Source organism: Mus musculus, chromosome 2 (genome assembly GCF_000001635.26).
Source record: "Mus musculus strain C57BL/6J chromosome 2, GRCm38.p6 C57BL/6J".
Classification (NCBI taxonomy): Eukaryota; Metazoa; Chordata; class Mammalia; order Rodentia; family Muridae; genus Mus; species Mus musculus.
In genome coordinates this window covers 119,007,961-119,029,600 of record NC_000068.7, presented here as the reverse complement: position 1 = coordinate 119,029,600, position 21,640 = coordinate 119,007,961, and the positions used below count along the sequence as shown (strand labels likewise).

The window sequence follows — 21,640 nt, the reverse complement described above, 5'->3', positions numbered from 1 at the left end:
CTGGAACTCTGGAGCCTGCAAAGAATCAATCCGGTCCTGGAGAGTTAAGGTACTAAACTCTGGACAGGAGATTCCATCGTTTCCTGGCAACCACTAGTTCCGCCCACCGATTGCCCGCCTCTGGGCGTCATTAACTATTTTACCAATCAACTCATAGAACGACAGAAAATCAGACATCAATTGGAGGGCTTCTCAGCTCCGTCACTCAGAGACTCCGCCCCTCCCCGATTCTTCCTGACTGCCAGCGACAAACCTGAGCCGGGCGTTTGGAAACTGCTGGGCAGGTAATTGCGGTAGGTGAGGGGCCGCGGTGTCCCGTGTTTAGCATCTCCTACTATGGCCTGACCCCGAAACACAACTGAGGGTATCAGGGGCCGGATCGTCAAGACCAGTGATTTGTTTAGGCCGGGGTGACTGAGGCCTGGGATCTGGACACACGTTTTCCTCTACCGTTCTGAAGGTTCCCGGGGTCAGGGACATGCCTCACCCCACCCCACCCCCGAGTGAGTGCAGACTTGGGGTTTGGGTGTGTAGAGTACTTCCACGGAGATTCTAAGGACTTCGTGACATATCTGACCTTCTACTACTATCTACTTTGGGCCCTCGCGCTGGCTGGACTTGGCTGGAATTCAGACTTTGCCCTTGTCAGCTTTCCTGATCTTTAAAAGCCCTCTTAAAAGAAGGCGTCGACCGATTCCATAAACCTAGATGGTTATGGAAGCCCCTAGACTCTATGCATAGCCCTTCTCCCATCTCGGCGTGGGCGACTTTCAGTGTGTTTCCCAAGCAGGCATAGTGTTGGTGCTGGGTGAAAATAAGGATTTGGAAGCAAAACATCATATACCAGCAATGCTGCTTTGAGCAAACTGCTCATTTGATCTTGTTATTTCCTCTTCCTGCTTCTTCCTCGCCCTTTTCCTGCTCCACTTCCTTCTTCCTCACCAGCTCCTGGAATTCATGCTCTTTTCTGCCTCAGACTCCTTAGTGCAGGAGTACAGATGTGCTTCACCATTCCTAAATGTGTCTCTAAAATGATGAGAATGCCTCTCTTTCATTATTTACATTCAGTGCTAATTATTTGGTTGAATACACATTGCATACACTTATTCAATTATCGCACTTTACAGCAAAAATATGGGCAATTAAAATAGTAATAATAAAAAAATAAAGTGGAAAAAGTATGAATAGGGGTGTGGAGGAACTTGAAGTACACAGCCCTGCTGCCACTGTAATACACACTTAACCTTGCGCTATGATGACTTTTCACCAAGCCCATTTTTGCTGTTTTCACATGTGAGGGACAATGTAAGACTGTCAGTCTGTGTCCCACTGAAGACACCCTAACTGACCATGATAGAACAGCTGTATGAGGGAGGTCTGCAGACAGCACAGTAGTTAGCCACGGATGCACCATGGGAACATAGAGAGTCTTGTGTTCATTGAATATGTAAAATGCAAGGGCTGGGGCTGTAGCTTCTCAGATTCATTTGTGGAGCCTCATCCTGTAGGTGAAGGCTGTTGTGAGGCAGCAGAATCCACTGTCCAGCCCATGGTAAAGTCCTGGGCTCCTTTATGGACATCTCAAACTGCTTTATGTATTCATGTTTCTTGTGTGTGTTTGTGTGTGTGTATTTTGAGATAGAGTCTCACTATGTAGCCCTGAGCTGACACTTACGTAGTCTAGGCTAGCCTCAAATTCACAGATATCCTCTTGCTTTGCTTTGCCTCCTCGGTGCTGGGATTGAAGGTGTATACCACCACAGCTGTCTCCACTATATGTATAAAGACTTATTTATTTTTATTTTATGTGTGTTTCTCCTGCATGTATGTTTATGCACCACATGCCTGCCTGGTGTCCACAGGGCATTGAATGCCCTGGAACTTTTGTCTAAGATGGTTGTGAGCTGCTATGTGGGTGCTGAGAACCAAACTCTCATCCTCTCCAGGAGCAATAAATGCTGTTAACCTCTGAGTCATCTCTCCATCTACTATACTGCATTCTTTTTTCTTTCTTTCATTTATTCTTTATGTATTTATTTTGAGACAAAGTCTCACTGTATATTCCTGACTGGTCTGGAACTCACAGAGATCTGCCTGCTTTTGCCTCCCAAGATTCGGGTTTAAAGGTGTTCACCACCGCACCCAGCACAGTACCGCACCCAGCACGCTTCTGTGTTGAACTAGGCTTTACTCACTTGAGTTTCATTTTCCAGCTCCAGATGAAAATGTTTGAGAGCCTTGACTCTTCGGCTACAAAGTCTGGCCGGGATCTCTGGGCTGAAATTTGTTCTTGTCTGCCAAGTCCTGCCCAAGAAGATGTTTCCGACAATGCCTTCTCGGACTCCTTCATGGACTCCCATCCTGCAGGGGAAAGCCATACAGCAGCAGCAGACTCTGCTGTCCAGCCAGCTGGAAAGCCGTGGGCTCCCTTGCATGATTCAGAAGTGTATTTAGCATCTCTAGGTGAGTTGTCAATCTCTGTTTTTCTTTTTCTGTCTGTCTGCCTCTCTTCCCTCCCCCATTTCCTCCTTCCCTCCCTCTACTGTTTTTGTTGACTTCTGCTTTAGACCATTTCATGTAAATTCTGTCTTATTTCTTAGCATGCTGTAGAAACCTTCTTGTTTATAAATGGTAGCCCATTTGAGTTCAAGTAAGTCAAAAATTTTTTGTACTAGGTACATGGGAGATTTCCAGTTGCTGCACTTTAAAAAGCTATTCCATTAAATAGACTACTAGTGGGAATGAAGTCATGTTGCCAGAAGAGTCATTCTGTCTCTGATAGCAATTTTTAAAAGAGTGTGCATATGTGTCTGTATATGTGTACATGCATGTGCATGTAGGTGCCTCCGGAGGCCAGAGGAGAGTCTCAACTCCCTTGGATCTTGAGTGACAGGCAATTTTGAGATGCCCAACATTAATGCTGGGAACCGAATTCCAGTGCTTTGAAAGAGCAATTACATGTTCAGTGCCCTGCATTGTGGCCTTAGTATAAATCTCTAGAGAGCCTGCACACAAGAAAGTAAGATAGTCTCCTGCAAGTGGAAAGGGAGCTGTCAGTCTAGGGCATCGTCTCGGTCACTTTTTCTATGTCTGTGACAAGATATCACAATGGAGGCAACATGGAGAAGAACAATGTTTAATTTAGGGCCATCCATTTCAGAGGGTCAGAGTCCATGCTGGCAGAATAAAGTCATGGTGGCAGGAATATTTGAGACCTTACATCTTACAAGGTAGACAGATAGACAGAGACAGAGGGAGGGAGAAAGAGAGAGAATACTGGGAATGGCATAAATCTTCTGAAACCTCAAAGCCCACTACCACTGACATACCTCCTCCAACAAGGCGACTGGGTACTCAAACATATGAGCCTATGGGGCCATTTTCATTCAAACTACCATAGGCTGACTCTGACTGTGGTATCTATGTATGTATTCATTCATTCTGCTTTCAAACCCAGGGTTTCATACATACTAGACAAACCAAAGTTCTACCTCTGAGCCATATCTCCAGTCTAATCCCCACCCAATGCTTCTGCTCTTAGAGGAGGTCTCTGGTAGCTCAGGCTGGCCTTGAACTTACTGTGTAGTTGAGGATGACCTTGAATTTCTGATCCACAAAAATTCTATGTATTAACATACTGTTTTTAACATATTTCTATCAGCATACTGTTTTATTTTATGTATGTGAGTACACTACTCTTCTTGCAGTGTCAAACAATCATCCCCTTATTTTCTAAAAGACAAAACTTAAATGTTACCTAGGCATCATTCTTTTTACTTCCTTCAAGAAAAACTGAGAATCCCTTCGCTATTACCATGTGTCACCTACAGGGTTTTGTTTTGTTCTTTGTGGGTGAGCTCTTGCTAGTAACTTAAAGGAACTGGGTATTTATTGCTTCGATCAGTGGTTTGTAATGTTTCAGTTCACCTGTACATCGTGTACTGTTTAATTCAGGAGAAATACATCTCCTCAAGTGGTTTTCATTATGGTGAGATCCATGTGTTGTAAAACTAAATCTAGAAATTATTATTTGAAGAAGCCCCAATCCTAGGGCATGTTTAAATACTTTTGTTACCTTTACAGTGTCAGGAGTCAAATATGAGCCCCTGCTAGGCAGGCAGTCTGCTACTGAACTACACAGAAGGCAGGCAGCCTCTGTGGACGGACACAGGAAGAGCCAGAAGAGGGCTTAGACGAGTGCTGAGAAATGGGAGGACAAAGGGACTTTCAGGGCTGGAGAGATGGCTCAGCGGTTAAGAGCACTGACTGTTCTTCCAGAGGTCCTGAGTTCAATTCCCAGCAACCATGTGGTGGCTCACAACCATCTGTAAAGAGATCTGATGCCCTCTTCGGTGTGTCTGAAGACAGAGACAGTGCACTCATATACATAAAATAAATGAATAATTCTTTTAAAAAAATGCAGTGGGAAGGATGGAAGACAAGATGTGGGGTCCGAGTGAAACTGATAAGGAAGCCAGCAGGAATAGCAGAGCTCGAGGTCATGGCTGAGAGCCTGAGAGTTCCTTCCGTTTGTCTTAGAGCATCTGCTCCACTATGATAAAGGCAACAGTCTGGGAAGAACCAGGCCCCTTGGCTGGTTGATAACATGTGACCGGGCCCTGTAAGGAACACTCTCGGGGTGATGGTGTGGATTGAGTATTGGTCGGAAAGATAAAACTCCACTGGCCTTTCTAGAGTCAGGTAAGAAACTAACTGGAAATTAAGAGTTCCATCTTGGGGCTGGAGAGATGGCTCAGTGGTTAAGAGCACCGACTGTTCTTCCAGAGGTTCCAAGTTTCAATCCCCAGCAACCACATGGTGGCTCAGAGCATCTATAATGGGGTCTGATGCCCTCTTCTGGCACGCAGGTGTACATGCAGGTAGAGCACTCATTCATAAAATAAATAAATCTTAAGGGGAAAAAAAAGATTTCCTTCTTGAGGAAGCCAAGAGGCTTTTTGCAGCCCGGGAAAGAATTGGGTGATGATGGCAAGCAGGTCTGGGTGTGCAGTAGTACCTGGCTCTGCCTGCCTGTTAAAACTACATCTGCTGGGGAACTTAGCACCCTCAGAAGCCCATTCTAGTCCCAAAGAGTACCTATCTCCATGACAACTAAGACCAGACTATCTGAAGATTGTTTTTTATTGCCAAATAAGCCTGTGCCAAAAAGAATCCACCAATAAGAGCAACAATTATAAATCCAGCTAGGTAAATGCATTATCCTTTTTATATCCTTAAGGAAAAAAAAATATTACCGTTTATCAACTGCAGGTGTTTTAGCTGGGTGGCCTCTTGCTGGTGACTTACAGAAATACAAGGCGTTCATGGTTTTGGTCAGCAGCTGTTAGCTGATGTCACTTGCTTAGAAATGGAAACAAGACTGCGGATTACAACCTTTCTCATAGTTCTAAGATTAACGGCCATCCCTCAAACAGCTATCATCTGCTTGTTGTTTTGAACATCCTTTTCTGGGAGACGATATTTACCCCATCCTTATGGGGTCTTAATGACTAAATTAAGTACTATAACACCATAGCTCACCCTGGGAAACCAATGAGGGTTTTTTTGGACTTACTTACAGAGCATGGATGAGAGGTTACTTGTAGGAGAATGGCTGGTCCCAAAGCAGGTAACCCTGAAAGACATCAACTACTCTGGAAGATGGCTTCCTAGTAGCTGCATAGATAGAATCCCTCCTTTCAGTCAACCTTCCCAGCTCATACAATGTGACACCTCTTAAGGCTACCCACATGCAAGTAGAGCAGAATGGCTGAAGTACAGGTGGGGTGGGGTCGGGTGGGGGTGAGGTGGGGGGGTGAGCCAGAATCTCAGATGAGTGTCCTACAGCCTCCTTCCTCTAAGGCAGCAGTTCTAAACCTGTGGATCACGACCCCATAGAGAATTAAATGACCCTCTCATACAGATCACATATCAGATATCTACATTACAATTCATAACTGTAGCAAAATTACAGATATGAGGTAGCCTTGAAACAGTTTTTTGTTTGGGGGTCACCACAACATGAGGAGCTGTTTTAAAGGGTAGCAGCACTAAGCAGGTTCAGAGCCACCGCCCTGAGGGCATTGTCAGCAGTGAACGGGTTGCTGGGAATGCTCTCCTGTAAGCAGGCAGCTGATTTGAAGATGGCAGCTGGCTTTCTTGGAGAACCTTGTTCTATGACTCATGTGCAGACTCACATTTTGCTTATCATTCAGGATTTGGTCTGAGAAAGGCGATTTCATCAGAGAACTGGATAGAGCTTACTTACTCAAAGTAAGACGCACATGACGTCACCTGTCTTAAGGAATCACTGTGGCGTTTGTGGCTTGTCCTAGACTACAATGTGACTGAATCATATGGTTGAAGTAGTGACTAAATTAAGGCAGAAAATAATGGTGATGTCATTTCTGGTGTGCTTTTGAAAGGGGTCTCCTTAACAATTAAAACGCAAAGAAGAGTAATTAAAGGTCTAGCACCAAGAAGCCCTTTGAGTCGCTCTCAAAGGATTACAATATGTTTGCTTTTATTAGGCTCCAATATCCAGGCCACAAATTGAGCAACTTTTTGAAATGTTGGGTGATATTTTTCTTTAATCAAGAGCGTAATCCCACATAGAGATCCTAGAGGTCTCTTATTGTTGTGTTCCCATTGAGTTGGTTCCAGAGTCTAATGAACCATTGCGGCTCTCGTCATTTCCTCAAATTCTGTCTCATGAGGGTTAGAAAACACTTCATGTCCTTAGAAGAAGAAGAAGAAGAAGAAGAAGAAGAAGAAGAAGAAGAAGAGGAAGAGGAAGAGGAAGAGGAAGAGGAAGAGGAAGAGGAAGAGGAAGAGGAAGCAGAAGCAGCAGCCATTTGCTCCTCAGAGACATTATTTTCAAGGAGTTGAAAACAGAAGCTGGAACACACATGGAAAACAGGCATTTGTTAGAGAGATACCTGCTGGAATTCTGTGATTTAAAAAAAACAAACAAACATGCTATTGAGTTATTTCTGAGAGCCAATGGCTCTTCCTTTTTTCAGGGTTAAACATTTACTCGATATAGTGCAAGATGTGGAAAAGAAGCATATTCAGTCAACTTTCAACTCTCAAATGAGTCCTTTTGCAGGGACTGCGAGTGTATTCATCAGTTAAAAGGATTTTTTGGGGGGTGGGGGGATCTGTTTGGTTGGATATTTGAGACAAGGTAACCTGTAGCCTAGACTAACCTTGAACTCCTGACCTTCCCACCTGCCTCTGCCTCCCAAGTGTTAGAATTACAGGCTTCTCCATCACACCCGGCTGGAGAGAACTGCTCACTTCGCATTTTGCACCTTAGACTTAATTAAAATGCCATTTCGTAGTCTACATCACGCTCCATTTCTTTTCTCCTCAGAGAAGAAACTAAGAAGAATCAAAGGTTTAAATGAGGAAGTAACTTCCAAGGACATGCTTCGAACTCTGGCCCAAGCTAAGAAGGAGTGCTGGGATCGATTCCTCCAGGAGAAGTTAGCATCAGAGTTTTTTGTGGATGGACTCGATTCCGATGAGAGGTAATTGACTGACGGCTGGCTTCACTAAGACTACTTCTCACTCACTAAAGAACTCAAGTAGAGTGGTGTCGGAGTACTGGTACCAGTTGATGCTGATATCTCTCTGAGCTGAAATCAGCCCTTGGAAGGTTGTCCAATAGATCCTTGTATGGACCAGGAGTAGATTTTTTAGAATGAAGAGAGTTGAGGATGAGCCGCTGTCTTCAAGTGTACCCTGCACTGGAGAAAGATGGTACTGAAGCGCCAGCTAGCGCTATGTCTTCTTATCCTCTAATCTTCAGTGCCATAGAACTTCTACATATTCTAGCCACCCAATAAACGTGTGTGGATCAAACAGATATATTTGTTAAGCATCTATTATGTGCTAACTGTGTTTAGTGACTGGAGGAGAGTGTCATAGTTACTTTTCTATTGCTGTAATAAGACATCATGACCAAGGCAACTTATAGAAGGAGGGATTTATTTGGGGCTTATGGTCTCAGAGGGATAAGAGTCCATTAATCTCACGGCAGGGATGCACATTAGGGATGCATGGTGACTGGAGCCAAAAGCCGAAAGCTGAGGGTTTACATCTTGAACCACAAACAGGATACAGAGAGAGTAAACTTGGAGTTTCGGGAGGCTTTGGAACTTCAAAGCTGTCCCTCAGGAGTGTACTTTTTGCCAGCAAGACCACACCTCCTAATCCTTCCCAAACAGCATCACCAGCTGGAAACCAAGTGTTCAAATGCCCAAGCATATGGGAGACATTTCATTCAAACTGCCACATTTTCACTCCCTGGTCTTCATAGGCTGGTGACTGTATCATAATGCAAAATACATTTAGTCCAGCTTGCAAAGTCCCCATGGTCCTTCGGTCTCAACACTGTTTTAATGACAGAAGTCTTTTGTGAGACCCAAGGCAGTGTCTTAACTGTAACCCTCTGTAAAATCACCAGCCTGCTCCAGGCTCCGTGGGACACGCTGCCGCTGTCTCACGGGGAGGAGGTGGGAATGATGGATTAAGACCCTGGTTGTCTCCTTTTCACCTCTGAGTGCACGCCCAAGGGTCTTCGTACCTGCACTTGCATATACCACACATGTGCATCACATGTTTTTAAAATTAAATTTAAAGAAATAAAAACAATTTTAAAAACTGGTGGAAGGAATAACAACTAAAGGCCTTAGGGGGTTATGACTCTCACTCACAACACATAGCTAATATTGATTGTGAGAGTCCCTTTGTGTCATGTGAATATGCTTTTGCCTGAGTCAGGACGAATATCTAAATAAAACTTCACAGTCACACTTAACTTACAAAGCACTTTCATTTGCGTCCTCATGCCTTGAGTTGGCGTACCCTCTGCCAAACCACCCCCGGAATATATTTTTCATAGATTTCTGACCTGTTCATAGCTTGGCATAAAGATGTCTTCCTGAAAATCTCCCTCTACTTCAGTTCTAAGACATGGAACTTTCTCTTGCAGAGTCAAGATCACTGTGTTTATGTGATCATACAGAAACCAATGTGCCTTTCCCCGTGTTTGTTCTGATTTTCCATTTTCTAAATAATTTGAACAGTTCCATGAAAAGGGCAGTAGATAAGGAGTAATGTCTCTTTCATCTGATTTTCTTTGAGTTGTGGACATACACCAACCTACTGCGATTCTCCCGACCTCTGACACTAGGTTCTGTTCCTCTTACCTACATTTGTGGGAACACAGCTGTCGGTATGCAGAACAAGCTCTGGGAAACAGTAGCTATGCATTTGTTTTCAAACTCAAAGTTTGCATTTTTAACAGGCCAGGTAGGAGATTCCTCTGGTGAGAGATGCTCCTGTTGAAAGCACAGCCCTATGTTTTTTTTTGTTTGTTTGTTTGTTCAGTTGTTTGTTTCATTGACTGGTTAAGCAGTGTGGTCTCATCCTGTATTCTAGGCTAGCCTTGAACTTGTGACGGTCCTCCTGCCTCAGCCTCCTGAATGCTGAGGATTCTGGGTTTGAGCCACCAATACCTATGAGTTAGTGACGAGCATAGCAGGAGGTTTACATGACTTATAGCCATTTATAGTTTACTTTGAATGTGTAAATAACTGGAAGGGATAGGATCCTGGGTTCTTTGGTTTTTTTCTGTTTTTTCGAGACAGGGTTTCTCTGTGTAACCCTGGCTGTCCTGGAACTCACTCTGTAGATCAGGCTGGCCTTGAACTCAGAAATCCACCTGCTTCTGCCTCCCAAGTGCTGGGATTAAAGGCGTGCGCCACCACCACCTAGCAGGATCCTGGGTTCTTAAGGGAGGTAGGAGAGAAACATGAATCTGACAACCAATCAGTTCCCCTCTCTACACAGGCAAATGAAAGAGCCCTCTGGCATAACGCCCATTCCTTGGTGGGAACACTGGGTTTCTGTCTAGGGATCTTAATCTCCGAGCCACCCCCCTCCCCTCCCCCCCCCATACCCCAAATTACAGTTCTTACAGATAAGCTCTGTTTGTGTAATTGAGCCCCATACTGTCTTAGGTAGAAAAGACCTCAGGTTTTTCTGTCTCACCCATAATTTGATATTTATTTGAGTGTTTCATCCCCTTGACAATCTCTTTCCTCTTCAGATCTGAGGGAACAAAAACTAAGACCGAGGCACGAGCTCTTCAGCTACTCCATCAAGCCTTCAGAGGCCCTGCTTTGAAGGGGCCCTGGCGCTGCTTAGAGCCAAAGTGCCCACTAGGGGGTAAATGATGCTGTTGGGCTGCCAGGATATGCAGCTGTCAGAGTATCAGTAGCAAGGCTCTCCCCGTGTCAGCAGAGAAAAGCAGAGGTGGGAAGAGATCAGTGGTGGGCAGGGGGGCAGGACTTGAATAACTGAGCCAATCGCTAAGCAGTTAATCAGAGAGATCTGACCCAGCCATTCCTTCTTCTGCTCTTTTGTAGCACCTTGGAACATTTCAAAAGGTGGCTCCAGCCAGATAAAGTCGCCATCAGCACAGAGGAGGTCCAGTTCCTCATCCCTCCGGAGTCGCAGGCTGAGAAGCCCGAGGCCGGGGACAAGCCAGCGGCAGCAGAACAATAAATTACACACACACATACGCCAAGCAGCTGTCTGGGGCCCAGGGGGAACAGCGGAGAGCTTGACAGCACGGCAGCAAGGAGAAATCCAGGGAGGGGAAAAAGCCCAGACTTCCACTCCACAAAGCAAACAGCTGCTGGCCCCCGGGGACTTGCTTAGGGCTGGCATGTGTGACTGTCCTGGATGAAGTGACAGACCCAGTGTGTGCTGGATCAAAACACTGCTGTCCTGCATGTCTCACAGCTTGACTGAGCACTGCGGCTACGGGTTAGGGGTCTGTAAGGACCCAGTGAAGAGCGGAGTGTGAAACACTGAGCACACTCGAGCAGAGCTCGGGGACACTGGAGCCCTCGGATAGAATGGATCAGTCAAGTGAGCCATGTTTTCTCTCCCTCTTCTGGATCTTCATGTATGTGTCTCAAGCATTCCATAGTTAAGTAGTCAGGAACAAGGGTAGCCAAGGAGAGTGAAGTCAGTCTCCTTGAGTCCAAGTCCTGGCCGGATTCGCTCACACACTCATCGTAAATGGACGGACTCCCAGGAACCGGGCTTTTCCTTTTGATTTGTTCCTTTTGTCAAAAAGTGGAAGAAGAAGAAAAAGAAAAAAAAGTGTGAAAACGTGGGTGTTTATATCTGTGTAGATATATTTTCTATTTTGTGGCTGCTCCCCCAGCTTCTGCTTGTAGGAACTTTACACGTTCCAAATTAGACTTGTAAATATGGTTTAGTGTTTGACACAACTCTTGATTAATTCCAAACTTGCTTCTCATGGTAAGTTCCCCGACTGAGACTGAGCTTGCATTTACTCCTTGTTTATTGTGTTGTTCATGTAAAGTTTGAGTTGTCTATATAAAACTTTCTCATTGGAGCAACTGTGTAGTGTGTGTGTGGGGGGGGCGGGGGTTGCCGTTGACCCATTTCCTCTCACATGAACGCCGAGGACACAGGAAATAAAGACAAAGATACGCCAAGGCAGGGGAGCCAGCAACCTTTGCCAGCCTGGTGACCATAACAAGTTCCCGGATAGCCAGGGCTACACAGAGAGACTCAGTCTCAAAAAAGGAAGAGATTGGGGTCTGGAGAGATGGCTCAGCAGCACTGGCTGCTCTTCCAGAGGTCCTGAGTTCAATTCACAGCAACCACATGGTCGCTTACAACCATTTGTAATGGGGGTCTGATGCCCTCTTCTGGCAGGCAGGTGTAAATGCAGATAGAATATTCATATACATAAAATAAATAAAAATAAATGTAAAAAAAGAAAAGATTTTCTGATTTTCTTATTTGTTTTATTTATGTGTATGTCCTTTGCTTGTGTGGGTTTATGTATACCATGTATGAGCAAGAGCCCACGGTCACCAGAAGAGGATATTGGATCCTTTGCAACTGACGTTACCAGCAGTTGTAAGGTGCCATGTGGATGCTGGGTGGACCCAGGTTTTCTGCAAGAGCAATAAATGCTCTTAACTGCTGACCCATCTCTCCAGTCCCAGGTCTCTAGTTTTTAACACGTTTCTGACAGTTTACACTGAAACATTCTGTGCTAAGATTCTGGGGCTGTGGCTCCTCGGTGACAGTGACGATAAGATATGATAGGAACCATGCCTAAAACTTTTTAGAGAACACTTGCTCATTTCCAAATCAAAGTATTTGCCATATTGAGGAGGATAGGAGCCAGGTAGGTCATACCGTATACTTGCTTAATGGCAGAAATGCTTGATCATTTCCAGATATACTTTTCTCAGCTCTTTTGTCGTTAACTACCAGTGTCAGCTCTATTCCTGCTACTATTGGTGAGTTGGATATATTTGATATAAAAGGTGGCCCTTGGTGGCACCTTGGGAAGCCTGAACACTGATAGAATCCAGTGCTGCCCCAGGCTCTCTAGCTGCCCCCCCCCTCTCTCTGGAAGCCAGATGACAGACCTCTCTATTCCTCTGGGGCCAACTAATGGCTTCGGCTACATGGGGAGGAGTAAAAGAAAAAAGCTAAGATTTTTCTTCATCCCATATCATAAAAGAAAACCATTCCTCCTCCGGAACGAGAAGGAAGAAAACAAGTAAGGTTCAGAGGAACTCTACCAAAGAGCAGCTGGTCCTAGGGACCGTAAGACAGTCTTTTATAGCCAAAAGTAGTGGTTCTATAATTAAGGCAAAAATCTTAGCTTTTTCTTTTCTCTACCTCCTATTTTCTACCTCAGAAATAGACATTTGGGGGCTGGAGAGATGGCTCAACAGTTATGAGCACTGGCTGCTCTTGCAGAGGACCTGCGCTCAGTTCTCAGTGCCCACACCAGACAGCGTACCATTGCTTGTAACTCCAACCCTAGGGGATCCAACACCCACTTACAGCTTCTGGGGGCACCATCCCCCCCTACAGACAGATAAAAAAAATACATGTTGAAAACAACAACAACAACAAGCAGAACACAGACGTTGTGGTCTGAGAAGGCAGAAGACTGATTCTGAGAAAACCTGCTGGAGGTGTGAGAGGAAGGGCTCAGAGCTCCAGCCATCTTGATTAAGAATTCAGCAAAGCTGTGCTGGACGTGGTGGCGCATGCCTTTAATCCCAGCACTTGGGAGGCAGAGGCAGGTGGATTTCTGAGTTCAAGGCCAGCCTGGTCTACAAAGTGAGCTCCAAGACAGCCAGAGCTACACAGGAAAAAACCCTGTCTCGAAAAACCAAAAAAAAAAAAAAAAATCAGCAAGTTTTAGCTATGGTCACTTACCTAAGTATTTTATTAATTTTATTTATTTATTATTTTAATAAGTGAAACCCCATTAACCTACACCGAATCTGACATCAGCTCCTGAAGCCAACTCTGTACTCATATAGAATTGTCTTAAGCTCCTGAAGGGGCACTAAATTTGAAACCAGGCATCTGGGGTGCTATCTTTGTCCTGTGGCTTACTGTGTGGTCATAAATAAGTCAAATGACCTCTTTGTGTTCCAGTTCCCTTTCAGTAATTAGACTAACCATAGGAAAGATAAGATTGGCCTAAAACACTCATCTGGTTCCTTTCACCCCGAAGCTCTAGGGAGAACTTCCTTAAATCGGTGAAGTGCGAGTGTTGGGGAGAGCCTCGTCACCCAGCTTCCTTCCGTGTCCTTACTGAAGGACACGGTAGAGCAACCGCAGTGATAGCGCTCAGCCTCAGTCACGGGAGGTAATTACCAGCCAGGGATAAGGCATTAATGACCTGGTAGATGCAGGGAAGGTTGGGTGGGAGCCAGGGAAGTAAGTGACTGGCACTGTTTTTTTTTTTTTTTCTGGCGTATGTACTCATCACCCAGGGCTTGGCAAGGTCAGTGCTGGAATGGCACAGGCTTGCATCCAGTACCTGCTCCAGAAATAGGCTCCGGACGTTCACACAGCATAAACAAGTATCCCACCAACTGTTGCCAAGGTGTGTCCCTTTCAGGCAGGCCTGCCTAACCAGATGATTGCTGGAAGAGGAAAGATGCCCTGAGCCACATCTTCCATCCTGCCTCCCCAAGCCACATAAAACTGCTCACATTTTCTTCAGACGACCTCACGCAGCATCGGCTCTATTTCAGTTACAGGAGTCGAGACAGGACGCTGTCATTGTAGTCATAGTTTGTGGGAGCACTGTTTACTCGAGCCTAGCAGTAGACTATTTAAGGCAGAGATCCATTCAGCCAACCATCGTGTGCTGAGCCTCTGTCCTGCTCCAGGCACTGGGTGTGGTGGTAAATAAAGTAGAACCCCAACAGAAGGAAATGTAAGTACAGGGCACTTCTGAGCACCTGCAGAGGAGAGATGAGAGCCCTAGGCCAGCTGGTGGCAGGTGTTGGAGAAAGGCCACTTAAGGAAGCCACTGCAGAAGAACCAGTCGGAGCAGGAAGAAATAGAGTGTTAAGAGTATGGGGGTGGGGTGGGGGCTGGCGAGACGGCTCAGCGGGTAAGAACACTGACTGCTCTTCCGAAGGTCTTGAGTTCAAATTTCAGCAACCACATAGTGGCTCACAACCACTGGTAATGAGATTTGACGCCCTCTTCTGGTGCCTCTGAAGACAGCTGCAGTGTACTTAGACATAATAATAAATGAACCTTTGGACCGGACTGAGTGTGGTTTGACTTGAGCGAGCGGGGCCAACCTGAGCAAGTAGAGGTCCTAAATTCAATTCCCAACAACCACATGAAGGCTCACAACCATCTATCTATACAGCTACAGTGCACTCATATATATTAAATAAAAAAAAATAAATAAATATTTTTTAAAAGAGAGAGAGTATAGGGGAGCCTAAGTGTGTACAAAGAGCTTAGGCGAAAGGGTGTTTGAAGGATCCTGAGAACGTTGTTCAGTGGAGCATAGAGAGCAAAGAAGGCGCCAAAACAAGAGATGCTAATACAGCAAGGCCGTGTGGAGGGCTTCAGGGAAGAGGAGCTAATGGCCGGTTAAAGAAGGGCAGTGACAACATCAGGTTTGCATCTAGAAAGTTGGCTATGATACCCTGGACATGACCTGGTTACATTGATGGAAGATGTACAAATTATCCCCGTTCAGACGTGATAAATATATCTCTATAAGGACAGGGCTTGTGGTTTTGTTTTGTTTGTTTTTTCTAACTTGATTTATTTTAAGTTATTTTCTTCCTGTTCCACGACAACTGGAATTATATGCGGCAAATTGTATTTTCCAATGATGGCTGGTTCAGTATATCACATCTCATGTGTTCACACTACAGGGTGATTATACACTCCTCCACTGAGATGTCGGGTCAATATTCTCTCCCTTTGAACTTGGCAGACCTTTATGTCACTGTTTTGCTAACAGAGCACAGCACAAGAGGTGCTAAGTTCTGAGGCCAAGTTGTACACTTTTCTGTGTGCTTCTCCCTTCCTCCCATCCTCCTCTCCTCCCACCTTCCCTTCCTCCCTCCCCTTCTCCTCTCTTCACCCTCCTCTCTTCCTCCCTTCCTCCCCCCCCCCCCATTCACTCAAATTATTTTCATTCTTGGCCTTTAATCAGGCCTACTTAACACTAAGTGGAATTAAGACAAGCAGTTTCTGCTAAACCCTGAAAAATTTACGGGCAAGCCAAATGTTACATCGTTAAGTTTGGGTTGGATTTGTTACTTGACCACAGCCAACAGTTGACTATGATTTAGGCATCAGATATCATATAGTTAATTTCAACTATATCATCCTACAGCCTCTTCTACTTTCTGATGATGGTTACATTTTTTGTTGTTGTTGTTTTGTTTTGTTTTTCGAGACAGGGTTTCTCTGTATAGCCCTGGCTGTCCTGGAACTCACTTTGTAGTCCAAGCTGGCCTTGAACTCAGAAATCTGCATGGCTCTGCCTCCTGAGTGCTGGGATCAAAGGCCTGCGCCACCACGTCCGACAGTTACAAAATTTTAATACACTGCCTACAATATGGATGGAAGCAATGTTAGATGTGGGGGGTCCAGTTTGAAACAGTTATATTTGTTTAAGAAAGACCTGGTAATGGCTTGAGGGCGTCTATTTCCAGTTAGGATGCAGAATGGTGGAAGCAGAATATCTTCTATATCCTAACAAAGAGAAATAGCCAGATAACCTCTCTCTCTCTCTCTCTCTCTCTCTCTCTCTCTCTCTCTCTCTCTCTCTCTCTCTCTCTTTCTCTTGGTTTTCTCTCTCTCGGTTTTCTGAGACAGGGTTTCTCTGTGTAGCTCAGCTACCCAGGAAATCCCTCTGTAGATCAGGCTGGCCTTGAACTCAGAGATACACCTGCCTCTGCCTCCTGAGTGCTGGGATTAAAGGTATGTGCCACCATCTCTCTGTTTTGGTTTCTTTTTATATGATGTTGAAGATTGAACCCAGAGTTTTCCTCATGTTACGAAAGTGCTCTACCAAGGAGCTCTATGCCCAGTCTTAATCATCGGTTTTCTTAAACTGATAAGAAATAGGAGGTTACAAGAAGACAATCAAGTAAAACCCCTCCCAAGAGCCCTAGGTACACACACACAAAGTACTACACCTCTGGCAAAGATGTGGTCACCATGAAGTAGGTAAGAAGAAGTCTACAAATATGTTAACATCTGTGTGTAGGCTATCTGCCTGTGGATGATCACATCCATTTAGACTGGTTTGCTCTACCTTAGTGGTGGAGCATTTGTGTAGCATGCATAAGACACTGGGTTGGATACTCAGCACTGGAAAGGAAAAAAAAATGTGAGATACTATTTCAGAAACAAGAAATCTACACTCACAAGCAGCCTTGTTTCAACAGGCCTGTCTCCTGGGGACCTGAGAGTGGGAACAGAGCAGGAGACAGGAGGGGACAGGAGAGAACGTTCTCCTTGGAGACACAGTCTACAGAAATTGTCCAGGTGGTGGCTGCAGGGGAAGTAAAAATTCCTCAATCATCTCCAGAGTCATCTCCTGTAAGTAAAAGCCTTAAGTCACTGGGGAAAGAGGCAATAGCTTCTTGCTTCAGGAAGAGAATGAAAGCAAGACTCATCTGTTTGTAGCAAGTACAAGCTCACTACACATAGTCAAAGATCATTGCTTTGGGGAGAGAGAGAAACCAAATGAAAAGAACCCCCAGTGAGCTGGTTTGTTTGTGTAGGGTGAGCATGGTCGGTGCTTATGCCCATAACCTCATCGCTGGGGAGGCTGAGGTGGAGAGCAGAACTACAGAGTGAGTTCTTAGACCCCGGGAGGAGGACAATGAGGAGGAAAAACAATGGTAGGAGAAGCTCTGTCTGCCCCAGGGTCAGGAGCAAGAAATTGTAGGTTGAAGAATCAGCAAAGATCTGTTGTGTTGCTGGGAGGGTGGCAGTCATTTGTAGCCGTCTAAAGTCAGCTACAGTAGAGTTTGGCTGCCATTTTGGGGGGTGGGGGGAGAAGAAACTGAGAAAGCCCTAACTCTGTTGCAGGATATTTGATCCCACTGTGAACCCTGAGATTGTTTTTTTTTTTTTAATTAGATATTTTCTTTATTTACATTTCAAATGCTATCCTGAAAGTCCCCTATACCCTCCCTCCGGAGATTGTTTTATTTACTGAAAAAAAAAAAAAAAAAGTATTTCTAGTTGTGGTGCGGTTCAGCCTTTCATACACATGTTTAATCCCAAGCAATGAAGGTAAAGTTAGTTTGTAGAAGGAAGCACCCATGTTTGAAAGTGACGTCTAATTGAGTAGCAGATAAAGTGATGAATCAGAGAAAGATCTGATAGAATAGGATATAAACAGCTCTCATGAGAAGAGATTATTGTGCCAGGGAAATTTTAGTGATCCCCAAAAACACACACAGGAGCCAATCTGATGCAACTCACAGCAGGATCTTTATTCTATTCGAGCTAGCTTTGCGCCCCCCTCCCCCCCAATGCACCACCGCCATGCAGGTTGGTTTTGGTGGTGGTGGAGCCCCAACTGTCTATCAGGGTAAGGCTTTATAGTAAGCAGCAAGCAGGGAATACGTGTGCAAGCATCTAGTTGGAAAGTTACTGTAGCCTTCAACATAATTGGCTGGTGCTGGGAGTCATATCATAAACTTAACTCCTGCTCCCCTCTGCATTGGTGGTCATTAGGCAAGGGGCAAGCTTGTAACCTGGGGTGCAGGTTTGTTGGGGGAATAACCTGGAGACACTGGTCTTGTTGAGGGTGTAGCCTGGAAACTCTGGTCTTGTTGGGGATTAACCTAGAGACTGGAGCTAGGCTTAGGTTTTGTTGGGGGGGCAACTTGGAAGCTAATGCTAGGGACCAGCTTGTTAATCTATCTGAGTTCAAACTTAGGTTAGGCTCTCTAAAATGGAGTCTGAACTTCAAAGATTTGGCCTCTCATCGGTAATGAAGAGAGAGACTTAGAGAAAGAGACAGTGAGAAAGAGGTAGGGGGTAGTTTTACTAGGACGGTTGTACAGAGACAGGTTACAAAGAGAACAAGCTAGACACAGGTAAAGACAGAATGAGCCAGAGAATGAGAAGGAGCCAGAAGAATAGAACAGATTGCTAGAGTTTGTTTGAGGTTAAGAGAGACAGAGAGAAAGAAGCCAAATTGAATCAATCAGCCTGGAGAAAATTTTAAGCCAGAACAGCTGAGTTGAATCAGCCGGCCAGAGTTCAGAAAGAACAAGAAAGGGTGAGCTTATTTAGCAGCAAGTCTCAGAGACAGAGAACATTCTAGGCCTAGATAAGATTCTATGGAGGCTAAGAAGCTTCCAGGGCTAAGCCTAGGGTAGCAGACAGAGGTAGTAAGCCTCAGAGATGACAATTAGAGAAGGAGAATAAAAATTATTTTTACATAACTCATTGTTTACTATTCTTTTAAAGCCAGGCACATGCATTTAATCCCCAGTACTCAGGAGGCAGAGGCAGACAAGTCTCTAAGATCCAGGCCAGACTGGTCTACAGACTATCTACCAGGAGAGTCAAGGTTACACAGAGAAACCTTGTCTCAAAAAGCCAAGCCATAAAGTGTGTCAGTCCATCTAGAGACTGCCATATCCAGGGGGATCCATCCCATAATCAGCCTCCAAACGCTGACACCATTGCATACACTAGCAAGATTTTGCTGAAAGGACCCAGATATAGCTGTGTCTTGTGAGACTATGCCGGGGCCTAGCAAACACAGAAGTGGATGCTCACAGTCAGCTAGTGGATGGATCACAGGGCTCCCAATGGAGGAGCTAGAGAAAGTACCCAAGGAGCTAAAGGGAACTGCAACCCTATAGGTGGAACAACAATATGAACTAACCAGTACCCCGGAGCTTTTGTCTCTAGCTGCATATGCATCAAAAGATGACCTACTCGGCCATCACTGGAAAGAGAGGCCCATTGGTCATGCAAACTTTATATGCCCTAGTACAGGGGAACACCAGGGCCAAAAAGTGGGAGTGGGTGAGTAGGGGAGTGGGTGGGTAGGGGAGTCGGGGGGGAGGGTATGGGGGACTTTTGGGATAGCATTGAAAATGTAAATGAGGAAAATACCTAATAAAAATATTAAAAAAGAAAAAGAAAATAAAGTGTGTCATTGCATGCAGGTTCCGACTGATGCCAAGAAGTTGGCAGCGGGTTCCCTGGTTCTCAGATACAGGTCATTCTGAGCTGCCAAATGTGGGTGTTGGAAACTGAAGTCCCGTCTTCTGCAAGGACAGTAAGTTCTCTGCACTGCTGAGACAGTTCTCCAGCCCTAAGCTCCAACTTTGAAGCTCACCATTGTAGGATCTGCTCAAGTCTGAAGCTAAGAGCAAGTGAGATGGGCTAGTGAGATGGCTCAGTGGGTAAGAACACTGACTGCTCTTCCAAAGAAAGGTCTTGAGTTCAAACCCCAGCAATTACATGGTGGCTCGCAACCACCCATAATAAGATCTGATGCCCTCTTCTGGTGCAACTGAAGTCAGCTACAGTGTATTTATGTATAATAATAAATAAATCTTTTTTTTAAAAAAAGAGCAAGTGAGATGACTCAGTGGGAATGAGTGAGATGAGTCAGGGTTCTCTGGAAGAACAGAACTGATGGGATGAGTCTAAATATAGACCCACAAAGGGGATTTATTAATGTGTTTTACAGGTTGTAGTCCAGCGAGTCCAACAATGGCTGTCTTCTGCTGTCTTCTGATGGAAAGTCCAAGAATCTAGTAGTTGCTTGGTCTAGAAGGCTAAGTAAGTGTCTGAGCTGGTCTTCAGTATATACCAGAATCCCAAAGAAGAAGGCTCTAATGCAGTCAAGGAATGGGCTTGCCATCAAGAGGGAGGGCAAACAGAGAAAGGGTGCTTCCTTCTTCAAGTCCTTTATAGAGGTTGCCACCAGAGGGTGTGGCCCAGGTGACAGATAGATCTTCTCACCTCAGAAGATCTGGATTAAAAGTGAATCTTCCCATTTAGTGCAATTTAATTAAGAAAAAAAATTGACACAGGTGTACCCAGACTCTTGAGTTTTAGTTCATTCCTGGTGAAGTCAAGTTAGCAACCAAGACTAGCCCATCACACTAGCCCATCACACCTGAGAACTTGAGTTCAACTCCCAGGGTCCACGTGGTAGGAGAGAGCCAGCTCTTGCAAGTCATTTTGTGTGTTGTGTGAGACCTCCACATGTGCATATATGTGCAAGATCACACACAAACATAAGTTTAAACATTGTTAAGGCTGGGTCTGGAGAGTTAGCTCAGCAGTTAAGAGAACTCACTGCTCTTGCAGAAAACCCAAGTTCAGCTCCCAGCATCCACATGGTGACTGACAACTAGTAACTCCGGTTCCAGGGGGTCTAGTGCCCACGTCTGACCTCCACAAGCTCCTGCACAGACGTGTGGACCTACACACACACACACACACACACATACATACACACACATACACACACATACATACATACACACACACACACATGCATACACACACACACACACACACTAAATTCATTTTTTTTGCAAGTTTGCAGATCAGTTTATTAAGATGAAGTCACTGCTAGTTACACAGAAGAGAAGCTACTGCCAAAGTCAGTGAGGTTCTCGAGAACTCGCTACATCAGACACAGACGTCCAGAACCACAAGGAACTGTTCCTGATTCCCAGTGACAAGGCTGAGGAGGACAAATCTGCACATTTACTTCAAGTTTTTAAAGAGCTTGTGGGCCACACAGTGGTCCCGTGAGTGCAAGAAGCCAAAGAGCTCCTCTGTACAATCCTCTCCTGTCTGTGATCGGGAAGACACGGATTATCACACAACTCTGGTCATTCCCGGGCCTTTACACACTTCTCCAGCGGTTCACAGTGCTCTCTCACTGTTGTTAGGGGGCCCACTAATTCTTCCTCTTCTTCCTCGTTGGGGTCTCCGGATCCAGTGAGCATCTTTCGTTCATCCTCTAGTCCCATGTCGGGAGCCGGTTTGGGATTCAACAAGCGCGACCAGGGTAGCTACTCCACTTCAGGTTTAAGAAGCAATAAATTCATTTTTAATTGTTAAGGCAGAAGTCAAGCCAGAATAGCAGGGAGTCAAACTCCATCCTGAATGAGGCTAAACATCAAATAAGCAACATGTGGCTTGGGCTGCTGGAGGGGCAGCAAGTGGGGACAGTTGGAAAGCCTTGGAGGCTGGCTCAAGAACACAGGTTTCCTGACAT

The 21,640-nt window shown here is 45.1% G+C and overlaps 1 protein-coding gene and 1 pseudogene across 2 annotated transcripts; one reads left to right on the top strand and one right to left on the bottom strand.

Annotated features, from left to right (window-relative positions):
- The first annotated feature begins 194 nt into the window (after positions 1 to 194).
- Ccdc32 (coiled-coil domain containing 32) lies at positions 195 to 11,822 on the top strand. Of its 2 annotated transcripts, none has more exons than XM_011239574.1 (4): positions 195 to 293; positions 2,214 to 2,463; positions 7,376 to 7,532; positions 10,437 to 11,440. In XM_011239574.1, exons 2-4 carry the CDS (start codon positions 2,220 to 2,222, stop codon positions 10,573 to 10,575), a joined length of 540 nt encoding a protein of 179 aa, XP_011237876.1. In that variant the 5' UTR covers positions 195 to 293; positions 2,214 to 2,219; the 3' UTR covers positions 10,576 to 11,440. The 2 variants fall into 2 exon arrangements, with proteins under 2 accessions (XP_011237876.1, NP_955014.2); NM_199310.2 differs by having other exon boundaries at positions 208 to 284; positions 10,437 to 11,822.
- Positions 11,823 to 20,939: 9,117 nt separating this feature from the next.
- Uqcrh-ps2 lies at positions 20,940 to 21,447 on the bottom strand (annotated as a pseudogene).
- Positions 21,448 to 21,640: the final 193 nt, after the last annotated feature.